Source organism: Montipora capricornis, chromosome 12 (assembly GCF_036669925.1).
Source record: "Montipora capricornis isolate CH-2021 chromosome 12, ASM3666992v2, whole genome shotgun sequence".
Classification (NCBI taxonomy): Eukaryota; Metazoa; Cnidaria; class Anthozoa; order Scleractinia; family Acroporidae; genus Montipora; species Montipora capricornis.
In genome coordinates, this window is record NC_090894.1 from 23306340 (window position 1) to 23319989 (window position 13650).

Here is a 13650-nt window from a genome sequence, read left to right on the forward strand (position 1 = left end):
AGACATACCATAAATTTCTAAAATGTTTGTTTTTATCTTTGGAGGGAATTTGATTTGGAGGCAATTTGGAAAGCTATAATTTTACTTGAAATACATGTAATCGTCTAAAAATCAGTTTAAGTCCATACTTGTAAGGATATCACATACAGTGTACATGTACTGAAGCTTTCTAAGCAGTATGGAATACTAAATAGTTTTGCAACCATTAACTTACTCTTATCAGGGTCTTACCTTTTACTCTTTCTGCTTTCTTTACTCCCTGGCAAATTTAGCTGGATAAGTTTGAAATTGTCTTTGGATTGCTCTAGACCAACGGCGATGAGCTGCTTATGAGGATTAGTGTTTAAACAAATGACATTGCTTTCCAAATCAATCACAGATAGCTGGTCACCAGACTTGAAATTAAATAGTCGAAGAAAATAATGCCTTGTGGACTCTTCAGAACAGATAACACATTCCTTGTCACTGAGAAATTTACAGTCTTTGACCTCCTCGTCTTCACATAAAAATTGAAGTGTTCTCCCCGAAACTGCATCAAGGACATGTGCACCTTTCTTCGCCTTACAAAATAAAATGAAATACTGTTCTGCAGGCGAAAACAACCCTCGAGAGGAATAAGAACCATGATGAGGAAAATCTTTACACCACAGTATAGCTTGGCCATCTAGCAAACGAAGCAAGTGAAAGTTACTGATGGTGATCACCTGACATTTCCTGTTACATGCCACAAATCGTTCATCAACGGAACAGCACATTTTTGATACTATTTCCCAATCATTCACATCTAGGAAAGTCACTTGGTTGTGACGGTATGTGTAATCTACATATGCCACTAGGTCTCCTGATAATGGGGTTACGTATACTCCTTTTGGTAAGTTGGGCCACGTGTGGACACACACAGAGAGCTGAGAGTTCCACAGTTCAAGAGTATGGTTTGTTGTTGTAAACAAAACACCTTCTCTTACAGGCACAAGATCAGTTATTGCCCTGGAGCTTTTCTCAGCTTTGAGCTTCCCACTAGAAATGTCCAGTACGCTAACAGTTTCTACTGCTGCACCACTGACAACATAAACAGACTCGCCATTCAAAGAAAATACAACCTTGTTAACACTTGTAATATCTGCAAGACTTGTAGGTGCACGCGCAGCTTTTGTACACTTCGTTAATTCATTAACATTCAGCATTTCTATCACTTTCTTGTTACTTCCATATGAAATTAATACACTTTGTTCAGTTAGTAAAAATGCAACTCCCTCTTCCTTCTGGGTGAACCCATCAAATACACAAAAAATAGCATCCCCTAACAAAAAGCCACACTTACTATGTGATTCCAATTTCCAGGGCACATAAGAAACTCTGTCATAAAAAACATCTAGTGAAAAGGTATGATCGTTTTCATTATTTACATTTAGACAAAAGAGGAAATAGTCTTTGCAACACAAGAGCTCAGGCACTGGGCTATGCTTACAATAAATGAATCGATAGTCTGGTGCAAATTTTATCATTCCACATACTTCTGAGGTAGTCATTTCTGCTAGTGTTCTAAAACCAGTTCCAACATCAACAAGACAAATTAAACCAGTTGAATGGGAAATCGCTAGGAGACTTGCATCCTGAGACCATGCAAAAGACAAGACATCTGCACGTCTGGTTGTGCGGCAAATTTCAGTGCCATTCATCACACTCCACAAAATAATGCATCTAGGATCATCGGGGCAATCAGTTAGAATAGATGTCTTGTCTCCTGAGACTGAGCAAACTGTAAAACTGCATTTGCTTTCAGGAAAAAGTGGTGCTAGGCTGCCATCCATACCATAGGCAGAGCTGAGAATTCCAGGTAAAATGATCTCCATGGTAGGATGAAAAACAACTGAGCGATAGTATGAAAGCACACATGATGACGGCACTTTTCTAAATGTTGTAAAGTGGAAAGTTTTGTTGATTATCACAGGACGTTCCCAAACTAGTTTGCCAGTAAGGAGTGACCACAGCTGAATTGTTCCATTTTCACATTCACAAACCAAGTAGTCAGACTGTGGAGAAACATCAAAACAAGCCACCAGAGATAAACATTGAAATCTGGCCTGAACTGCTCCCTGCTGAATCTGCTTGTGCATGAATTCCATATAGGGTAAATCACAGTATTTGTTCTGCAACATGTTTGATGCCATAGAAGATAGAATGGATCCTCCCTCATTGAGCAAGGTTTGGAAAAATACACTAGGACAGCTTGTAAATGTGCTGTAGTACTTTCTGAACAGGGAAATCAGGGTGTTCAACAAACCTTTACTATTTTCGGAAAGCAATTGAAAATTATCTTGCTTCAGAAGCCACAAAATGTCTTCAGCTGCTATTGAATAGTTTAAACAGAGCTTCGCATACAAAAGCTCTAAGTCTATCGCGAAGGTTTGCACACATTTCTCCACGTTACATGAACTCATATTCTCGTCTAACTGTAACATGTGTCGTACACCATGACGTAGAGCATACTTCTCTGTGGAGCTAAACTCTACGTTGTGTACACCTTTCTGCTTCAGATGATCAAGTTCATCGGCACAGAGGCTGGCAAGAGTATGGTGGCCTTCTTTCTCATCCATGATAAACTCATGCTCTCCATAAGAACACGTATCCATCAACCAGTCTTTAACGGACTTGTGAATGACGTGAAGACAGCCATCACGAATAGGAAGAAGTGACGAAACACTGCTAATAGCTTTAAGTACTTTCCGCTTTCCAGGTCCTGAGCTAGCATCAGGTACCAGTAGTTTGGAAAGAAAGCCAACTGGCAAGGGCTCCCTGCATGCAGTAACAATGGAAAGCAATTTCAGAAAATTCACTTCCTGGACTCCCAGCTCCTTAAGTTCGTTCTCTAGTCGTTTAAAATAGGACTTGTAGATTGAAGAAATTGCTAGTGGCAAGCTACCATCAAGATCGCCTTGCTCTAGAACTGGCACATTCTCTTCAACAAACAAAACAAGGAAGTATGCGTACAGCATGAGCCCTTCAGACTTTTCTACAAGCTTTTCCACAATGTCACTTTTCTTTTCTGCTTTGACAACATGTTGCACCCTCTCTTCCAAGAACCACTTGATGTCTTCCATATTCTTGTCATCATTAGATTCCAGCAGAAATGGCTTCAAATGTTTCAATGCCTCTTCAATGTTCCTCTCTGGTCGGGTAGTACAAAGGAATCGAATCCAACATGGCAGCCTGCAAAAGTGGTTGCCAATGACATCAAGCAGCTCATTGCGCCCTTGGAAGTCACTTTCATCCAAGGCATCAATCACCATCAGCATGTTTCTTCCAGGGTCAGCTACAGTGCCCAAAGGTTCCTTAAAAAGCAGAGAAAACAGCTCCTCGACACCCATGCTGTTGAGATCTTTACCCAGATTTCTTGACAGCTGTTTCACAAGAGCTTGTTTGTAGTCTGGTAAAGCGTGGCACAAGTGGTAGGCCAAGGACTGAAGCATCAACTGGGGATTTCGGTAACGAGCATTGTTGTGTTGACAAAAGTGACTTCCTGCCAATCTGCCAGCTTCTTGCATTCTCTTGCAAAGAACAGCAGAAATGACTGACTTTCCCATACCCGCATTTGCACTGATGACCAGAACGCGGTTTTGAGAATTTCTGTTGTGTAACCAGTTTTCAACTTTGTTGAACATCCACACACGAGTGCCTTCTTGATATCGTCCTACATGATACTCGATGTCGCCTTTGAATTCTGACCTGGCAAGATTATGAAGGACTTGCTCTTCTACTCCGTCTGTGTCTCTGCCCTCTTTCAAGTTATCTACAGCTTGCTTTACCGCTTGCAAAGTTTCGAAATTCTCTTCCTGCGTCTTCACTACATCCTCGACAATTTGCCGCGTTTTGGCCTGGGTCTGATATAATTCTTGCAGTTGTGACTGCGTTTTGGTTTGGACTTGGAGAACTTCATCCACTTTGGACTTGCTCTCCTGAAGTGTTTCATGGTCTTCTAGCTGGGTCTGGCGTACGTTGTCAGCAGTTTCTTGAATGTAGGTTTGGGTTTGAAGTACTTCATCCAGTTTTGACTTCCTATCCTGAAGTGCTTCACGATCTTCTAGTAGAGTCTGGCATACTTTCTCAACAATTTCTTGTGTGTTGATCTGGGTCTGGTGCATTTTATCCAATTTTGACTTGTTATCTTTGAGTATTTCGTGGCCATCTAGTTGGATCTTGCATACTTCCTCGATCTTCTGTTGTGTTGTGGCATGATATTGACGGATGTCCTTCAGCTGCGACTTGATGTCCTCTTCACTATAGGCCCAGTCAAGTAGCACCTCAAGATAATATTCCTCCCCACAATGTTCTGCCTTTAATCCATCAATTTCTTTCTGATCCAAACCCAGAGCAACAAGAACAGCACTAATATCCTGCCACAAAGCATTGAAAGTTGGAGTATCAACACCAGTGGAAGACACATGACCATACAATTCATTGCGGAAATACTTAACACGAGCAAGGTTTGCCTCAAGGGAAGTATCACTTGGGGGTGGGATAATGTGCCAGCCTAACGGGGGTGGGCACAGTCCACACATGTTGGTCAGAAGGACGAATAGTAGAGTGATATCAAATGTTTTTGAGTCTGGTATAACTCCACCAGGTGGGAACAGCTGGTCCCACTGAGCTGTACGCAACACCTTTTTCTTTAAAAGCATATTTAGCGTTGGATAATTTGCATGGAGACCAGCAGCCAGGTTTTCAGAATGATGATATCTATCAAAGACATTCCTTAATACCGTTGTTCCACCATCAATAAGAAGTCTGCTCAGCTTGGCTCCATTTGTCTTCTCCACAGAGCTGGCCAGGGGTGACGACGTGGTAGCAGCAGCCATCTCAATCCAAGTTATGTTGTACAAAGAGTTAACTTAAAGCTCTTGATCATTACCTGCGTGAAGTAAGAAAGGCATTTCATCTTACTTTTTGTATCACTATTAAAATATTGGGTAGGTTAAGTCTGCACATGAGCCAAGTGGTTTATCAAGTCAGCACTAATCTCCGGGTTCTGGAACATGAAGTGAATTGGAGTATTTCTACTCCCCCCTGGATGGGATGCTAGTCCATCACAGGTTTATCCCCAACATTAAATTCGCCGATGCTCATTTATACACCTGGGTAGAGAGAGGCACTGTGAGAGTAAAGTGTCTTGCCCATGTACTGACCGATATATCTACTGTTGTATTGGTCGCGCCCCCCCATAAGATACATGATCCGTCACATGTTACTAGTATTTCCTCCAATTGTTATCCCCATAGTGACCCCTCCAATGTTGTGCCTTGTCTGTGGGCTCCCACCGTTGCGTCAGTGCGAGACTTGTTGTCCTGGTATGTTTAACTGTGACAGGTTGGTCAAAAGTCTAGGTAATACAAAAACAACCACTTAAGAATTGGGCTCAGAGCTGATAACCCTCTTCCATAAAACTGCACAATCACAGAAAGCAAAGGCAGGGCAAATTCATTTAAACTGGCAGATCTAGTTCCCAGAGACAGCAATCCTTTTGGTAAGCACCAAGAAATTGAGACCTCTGGCATTAATCGGAGGCATTAGATACTGTAGTAACCCTCTCTAGACATATTCAGAAACTTTCATTAAACTTGATTGCATGTGCATTATTTTAATCAACCTGGAACCAGAATTTCAAGTTCCTGCACAGGGTCAGGGAATAACTCTCAATGGTCGAGAACCCACAAAGGCAGTACCAGACTGAGGCACTTGCACATGTAAGTTCACAAAAGGTTGCCATGTCATATTTGGACAGCAGGCGCTCGACCTCATTAAGGCGAGGTGAGTTGATTGAGTTTTGATCACATATGTATTACATGTACACATACATCACAGCGTTCATTTCTGTTGGTTTCCCACAGCCGATACTACTATGCTGAAAGCAATTTGATAATGGTTAGTCCATTTATTTGCAATGAGGCTGATCCATTTCCCTAAACTTTCTCAAAGTCACCAACTGTGGCAGGTGGTGCCTTTGAGGAGGAGAAAGTAATTGTTTGTTTCGTAATGCCACACCTCAAGGGCCCACACGATAAAATAGTGCAAGTCCGTAGAGAGGGCCTCTGCATAACCTGCTACCTCCTATCCAAACAGGGTAAGACTTGTGATATGATAAAAGCCAGCAGGGTTGAAGATACAGTCGAGCCTTTCTGCTACAGACACTTTAAAAGGGACAGAGCAAAGTGTCCATATCAGAGAGGAGTCTGTATTGGAGAGGTCACTATGATGATGTCACTTTAAAGTCTCCACTGACAGTTTAGAAAGTTTGATAACCAAACTCAGGCCCTCAAAAAAATAGTTTCTTGAATGTGAATTTCTGACTCTAAAGTCATTAACTTTACCATATTTTATTTAGAGAGGAAGCCATATCAGCCTTAGGTGCTTTTTTGAAGCCACATCAGCCATAGCTTAACTTTGAATTGAATGAAGCCATATCAGGCTAAGCTTAACTTTGAATTGAATGATAAAGTGTCAATGTAACTTGTGTAACCGCCAACAGGAAATCGTAGATACTGCAAAACAATTATAGACACCTGGTCCCCAGGGTGTCCGTAACACAGAGGTTAAATTTGCATATCAATTTGCTCCCTTGGGCCGAGATTAGTCCCTTTTAGAAAGGGTCCATAATATTATAGAGGTTTCCTTTACAGGAAATGTATTATAGAGGTTTCCTTTACAGGAAATGTATGTTGGTACATTGGAAACTGTCACCATTAGATACATGTAGGTGTCCATATGGAGAGGTGTCCAAACGGATGGGTTTCACTCTATGTACTGCACTGGTCCTTCAGCGACCTTCATTAGCTAAAATGATGGACAACTCTTGAAAAGAAACTCCTGTTTATATACTTACTTGAGTTCTTGGAAACTCAGGTCTTTAAATCTACTGTATGAAGGCAGTCTGACTTGTTGGAAGATCTACAAGTAATACAGATGAACACTTTAGTGTGTGGCCCTACGTTACCCACTTGAGTTGCAAATCATCTCGGTGTAATAAAACTTTAAGGCATCAATAAGAATAATTAATTACGTGGATACAATGATCATACACTAGGAGAAATTGACAGGGAGAAATCAACAATGGTATAACTAATACAAGTTTGTTAATATAAACTTACCTGAGGTACATTTTTTTAAGAATTTGAAAGTCTCCCGAAATCTGTGAATGCTGTTTGACTCACTTGAGAAGCTGAAGATTCAAGACATATTAACACATTTTAGCAGTTTGTTCACACTCAATCAGATTACCTTGGAGTGTAACTATTATTATACACTTTGAGTTTCTGTAATAAAACATACACTAGCATGGGCATGGTGTGTCCTTAAGTGTAGCCTCCTCAATACATTTTACCCAGTAACGTTGGGACTTTAAATGCACTGTAAAATGCTGAAAAGTCTGTCATCATCGTGCCCAACAAATGATCAACAGTCAGCAATACAAACATCACAGAGAGAAAACAACGATAAAATTCCATTCACCCTCGCATTTCACCCTCGCAACTACGCAGTTAAATCCATCATTGTACAAAAACTTTAAATTATTTCAAAACGATTCTGATACTGCTAGAATCTTTTCGCAACCTCCATTAATTTCATTCAAGCATGACAAAAACATAGGTACATGTAACTTTTCAGTCAAAAGTGCATTCCAAACAAGTGATCGGACAACAACCTGGAATTTTTTAAATTCAATGCCCTTGTGCACAATTCAAAACAATTGTCCTTTCATTTGCAACGTGATAAAATATCAGGACCCAAGAGATCCATCAAGATGACTGATCAGTTCACCTGATAATAATAATATTTTATTCAGAAATAATCAATCCTGAAATGAAGGACCCATAGAGGTTATCCCTATAAAAGGGCCTCCTACCTAACTACACTTAAATACTTTTTAGAAGTGATAAAATAAAAAGTATGTCAAAAATTTACAACTAAAAGGAAAAAACATGCCTATAATAGAAACAAACAAACCAAAAATAATTTGTATATATAAAGGATAAATAAAGCACAAGAAGCAGTGGATTAATTAACTTATGTTCATCTACTTTTTCAAATTGTATTTAAATTTGTTAATATTTAAATGCCACTTCCAAAACAGTGGGGTAAGTTGTTTCATTCCTTAATGATCCTCACAAAGAAAGAATATTGAAAAGTGTTCACCTTTGCAGATCTCATGGATTGCATAGTTTCAATGAATTGTTGGATCTTGTATTGTTGTTACGGTACTCAAAATAGTCACGGCATTCTAGCCCGTTTAACTCAAATACTGTCTTATAACACTCCACTAAAGCGTGCTCCAGCCCAGTAATTTGCATCTCTGTTCAAATGACATCTCACGTCGTTTTTGCCCAAGGGCAATTCTTGATGCTCTACATTGTATGCTTTCAATGGCCAGTTTGCATATTCTAACAGAGGTCTAACAAGTGATCTGAAAAGTACTGAGATTTCTCTGTTCTTGCTGCCAACTGTATGCTTCAGCAGATCCAGCATTTTGTTTGCTTTGTTTACTGAAGCGTCCACGTGATTTGACCAGGATAAATCTCTTGATGAAGATAATGATGATGAACTTTATTAATATGTCGAGAATCTCTAGCACGTAGCACTAATTGGTGACACAAAAATAAAGATAATGTAGGAGAATAATGCTAAAAATAGTAAAAGCTAGGGAAACTAAAAAGAAATCCAAGACCTACAGTTACTAATGAAATTTTTGCTTAATGACATAGCTGAGTCTCAAAGTAACTATTACAAGGCATACAATTGCCATCATCAGTTATGACAGTTAGGTCTGTTCTCCTGATTTTAGTCTTAAATCTGTGCAGACTATCTTCAGTATGCAATTCTGTTGTAAGTTTCGACCAGAGGAGAGGGCCATACATGTAGTATCTTATCGAATACTTTCTGTATTAATTAAAATCAAATCAAGGCATTTTGAAATCAGAGTTTCTTCAAGAATACATGTATCTCCTATCACAGTTTGCATTCAATGTAAAAGGTTCTTGTAATCAACTTAGGAGTAGGTTCTTTTTTGCCTTGAACATGAGGATTGCAATTTCCAGCTGGAGCCTTCTGTTCACCAGTGAAGGGAGTTCAGCCAGACTCAGCAGTTTGTCATAGGAGACCGATTCATTCTTGACGTAATGACGCCTAAGTCTTTATAGGAGTCCACACATTTTTACATTGCATTTGGCAGATAGTAGGAGTAAAGGAGCGAAGGAGCCAAAAAGCAAATGATCATACACAAACAATTCAAGCCATGTAAACAAATGATTCAACCCACATATTAAATGAATCAATTTAAACCATTTTTAAAACATATCATTCAAGCAACAAAAACAAACTAAACCATTAAACTACTGACACAAACCCTTACTGCAGAATTCAACTTTACTGTCAGTATAATTATTTTTTAGCCATATTTTGGACCAAAAATATACGGAAAAGTCAGAAATCAACAGAAATTTTGCCTTGCACATTGTTTTATTTTGGTAATTTGTTTTTTGGAATTCGGAATTCGCGTCAACTACAATTGACTGACTAAAGTTCAATGTACATTCAGCGCTTAAGAGAAAATCAACAGTCAATCATTACATCTGCACTTGTAAACAAAACAACTACCCTGTAGTTTTGGAATGTGTCGTGTCTGTGACAAAAACCATTCACTATAAGTTCTGTATCGACTTTATAACACACACCAACAAGTGTATGCATGGCCCTTCATTGACAAGGTTATTTTTAGTTGCATCATTTAGAAACTTCCCAACTCTTGTTGCATAACTACAGTAGCACCATGATTACATTTTGATGGACATAAATACTATTACATCAAACCAACAGCACATGGAATTCAATATACCAATTGAAAAATTCGAAGCTTCATCAAATTTAATATGCATCCTTTCAATATTTTTTCTTTGGCAGGAGGCAAAAAAAAACAACAAATTCCACTTCATTGAGTTACTAAGCCCTGCCAAGGGTATCTTTTTCTCTCTTAAGCTTTTCTTTACATAATAGTTAAGCCAATTGTTAAACGGTCTTGACTAGCAACGACTGGAACAAACAAATTATATGTGTGGGTTTAATTAGGCCAACATTACTGAAATGTTTGGGCGTGTTTAAAACACAAAATGGCGAAATGGTGAATTGGTGAAATGGTACTAAAGAAAAGACTCCGATAAAATAAATATATCTTATTAGACGATTTGTTGTGTAGTATCGCTGAGTTGTGCCGTAGGGCGAGTCAAAATACGAACAGCAAATTTCGAGGATATTTCTTTATTTATTTATACGAAGCGGAACGGAATTGGCGTGGGAAATCCAGCTAACTGATAGGTCAACAGCAGGAAACCTGTCTAACTGGTCCTCTGGAGTACAAATACCATGTGATATTTGTACTCCTTTTGGGCAATATTTGTGCTCTACCAAGTGCAGATGCAAAATAATTGAACATATTAATAAAAGGTCACAGTAGACCAGGAATCATTTTTCATTTTATGCTTGCCAGGTTGCATATGTGCACTGCACTACAAAGTTTACTTTGTATCTATTTGATGTAACATCCAACGTCACTCCGTTTCTGTGCGAAGTACACGTTTGCTAGATACCGTGTATACATGTAAGCTAAAGCTTCATTGATAATGTAAATCCATTTCATGTGATTGCTGGAGCTCAAAGCAAACGTAATAGCTGCTGCTCAATGGTAAATACGAGATAAGCAAATCGCTTTTGATTGTTTTCTTCCGATATCAATGAAAGCAAAACACCGCCAGTTTGTTCAAGAAAACCCTAGGCGCCCAGTTAACAGAGAGAGACTGGAATCCAAATTACCCAGAGAATCGTTTACTTGTCTGGAGTAATCTAATGACTATATTTGGCCACAGATTCGAACAGATAGAGATTTCAGTGAAACAGTAATTTTAATTTCAGTGGAACTGTAATCTTACAACCTTGGCTCTTATCTCTAGTACCATTTCGCCATTTTGTCATTTCATCATTTCACCATTTCATGTTTTAAACACGCCCAAAATGTTTTTAACTATCTTAACCAGTCTGAAATGAGGTGTGAAGGATCTTAACTAACTTTGGCCACTCAACAAATCAACACAGAGAAATGTCAGACACCAGTTTGGTGCGTAGTTACTAAAACAAGGAATGACCTAAAATGATCTAAAATGACCTGAAACGACCAAAAATGATCTAGAATATATCTAAAATAAATCAAAAAATGATCAAATATAATCTAAACTGATCTGGAATGAGACGTGGAATGAGACGTGGAAGGTACCGTGGGTCACCGTACACACATGTGTGGCCTTTGAGCGGATTTACAGCCATTTCTGTTATTTTTGGAGGAATCGGTTTGCTCCCTCTATATATACTTCCCAAAGTTGGGTACTCAGACGAAGCAGTCGATCCAACCCCCCGAAGGAAAATGGCTGTGAATTCTTTCCAGCAGCTCCAGTCGCCTCGAAATTCCGGGCAGAGCACGGACGATAGTTAATTTTTCCATCCGTGGTCTTTCCTTGGCGTCGAATCTTCACAGAGGCCGAATAAAATGCTGGCAATCTCTGAAAACTTTCCCGTTTTAAGCCATCGAAAGGCTTTGTTCAAAGACGACACTGGAGGGAAAAACACTCAGCTAAAGTAAGGTAAGACCATTTTTATTTAAATCGCTACATTTTCATAGGTTACAGAAACAATCATTATTTTCCCCATACAAATCCTTATAAATGAGCAAATCGCTCGAGTCATGTAAGAACGCAAAGGTCAACATATAAAGAGCTGCTCATATATCGAGCTTGGGCTCGCTGTGATTCAAGATTTTTGGATCCTACTTTGGATACCAGTCCATTAAAGATATCATATCATGAAATAAATTAATTTTCACTACTATCGCTGACATATTTCAAATAACCTGCATAGCACTGTTCTGGGCAAAGAGCTCCCTTAGTTAACACAAGTTGCATTGAACCTTAAACTTCAGCAGAGGCGTGATATGAGAGCATGCAATGAGGGCGTGCTAGGACCATGAGCTAGTCATTCAGTGTTCATTGACTATGCCTATCATTCACAATCTTCCAGTTTGCCAATATGGTTTTTGTGCTATTTTGCTGTTTTTTTTCCTGTGCTTGTCAGTACTTTGCAAATATCTTGTTATGACTCCTTTTGATAAAGAAGGAAATACAGCTAGTAAATCAAGCTTTACCCAAGATTTCAATGACAAAACATTGCTTTGATTACGAATTATTCAAACCCTTTCTTCACCTTCGTGGGGTTTTACTTCTCAGCTCTCTTTAACTATCGTCCAATGAAAAGAAAATGTGTAAACAACCACGTTGTTGGCCAGCAATAAACTGATAAACTTTATACACAAGTCGAGATTAATTTAAGAAGAAAAGTGCCGACAATAGGTTCAATTCTGGCAAGTTGAGATCAAATTAGAAGAGGTAAGAAAGGAAATCATTTATCTTTCAACCATAGATTCGACGACCCTCCGATTCCTAAAATTATCTGTTCAGCAATGAGCATTGAAAATGGTGGCTTGTAAATCGAGTAGAAGCCATCTACAGCTATTATTTGGCCACAAAACATTTCATATGGATGTCATTCCACATTTCTCTCAGCAATGGAAGCAAGCGAACCTCCTGTATTTCCACAGCACCATAAGCACGTGGAGATGTTTGTCACTCGGCAATCAGATGAAAATGAGCTTTAGGGGAAATTTTGCCCGGCATGCTTTGCGGGTCATGTCCAACACTGCCTGATCGACAACAGAGGTTTTACAGATGGAAAAATAATGGTGTCAAAGTTCATGCCAGAGCTACAAATTGTTAATTCGTTGCGTGACAGCGCCAGTTTTAGTCGACTCACATTTCGTGCTAAATATTCCGACTTTTAACTGGTAATATTTTTAAAAGCATTTAAGTTAATTTGAAATGTATATTTACTCGTGATATAAATTATTTTAAGCAGGAAGCTCAATTTTAAGCAAACATTTGCAATCGTGTGTTCGTTTACAGTCAGCGAAAACGTTCGTCGGTTCAGGCACACTCTTATGGATCTTTTCCACCGATTCCAAACAATATTTGACCGGATAAAGACTGAGCTATCTGTCGTGACTGGAACTATGAATGAACAAACACAATCAAAACATAGCTGTTCCAACGGGTTTTGACATCCCAAAGCTAGGTCGATTCAAAGTCCTGTTCGTTAACGTGAGCAAAATAACGAGGACAATTTCCTCAGATTTCGAAAACTGTGAACATTCCACTGATAGCAACAGTATGACATCAAATGATAGCGCCGAAAGTACATGGAAAGATAGACCAAAGTTCACTTTGCCTGCTTACACGCTCACATGTCTCACATGTCACATGTCAGATATTACATGTATATCGCATGATACGGTACCAGTTTACTGGCTGTGTCTTAATTACGATACCAGTTTACTGGCCGTGACATGCCCCTGCAAAAAATCAAGAGGGGTAGCCATTTTGGTTTCCTTACAGGAATGTGGATTTTCCAGAATATAACCTTACAAAAGCATACCAACTCCTGAAAGCCACAGGCCAAAATTTGGCTTGCGTTCCACTTCGTCGTCAACGCAATTAAAGTGGACAAGTC

The 13650-nt window shown here is 39.2% G+C and overlaps 1 protein-coding gene across 4 annotated transcripts in view; it reads right to left on the reverse strand.

The window, feature by feature from the left end:
* LOC138027816 (uncharacterized) overlaps positions 1–13650 on the reverse strand; it is a 34168-nt gene that overhangs the window by 17061 nt on the left and 3457 nt on the right. For all 4 annotated transcript variants that reach the window (XR_011127515.1, XM_068875432.1, XM_068875431.1 and 1 more), the window contains exons 3-5: positions 7143–7213; positions 6878–6942; positions 232–4909 (exon numbers count right to left, since the gene is read on the reverse strand). Coding sequence is in view for 3 of the 4 variants with exons in the window: in XM_068875432.1 (XP_068731533.1) it covers positions 232–4856 (4625 nt within the window). In the remaining variant the exon portion in view is untranslated. The remainder of the gene's footprint in view (positions 1–231; positions 4910–6877; positions 6943–7142; positions 7214–13650) is intronic.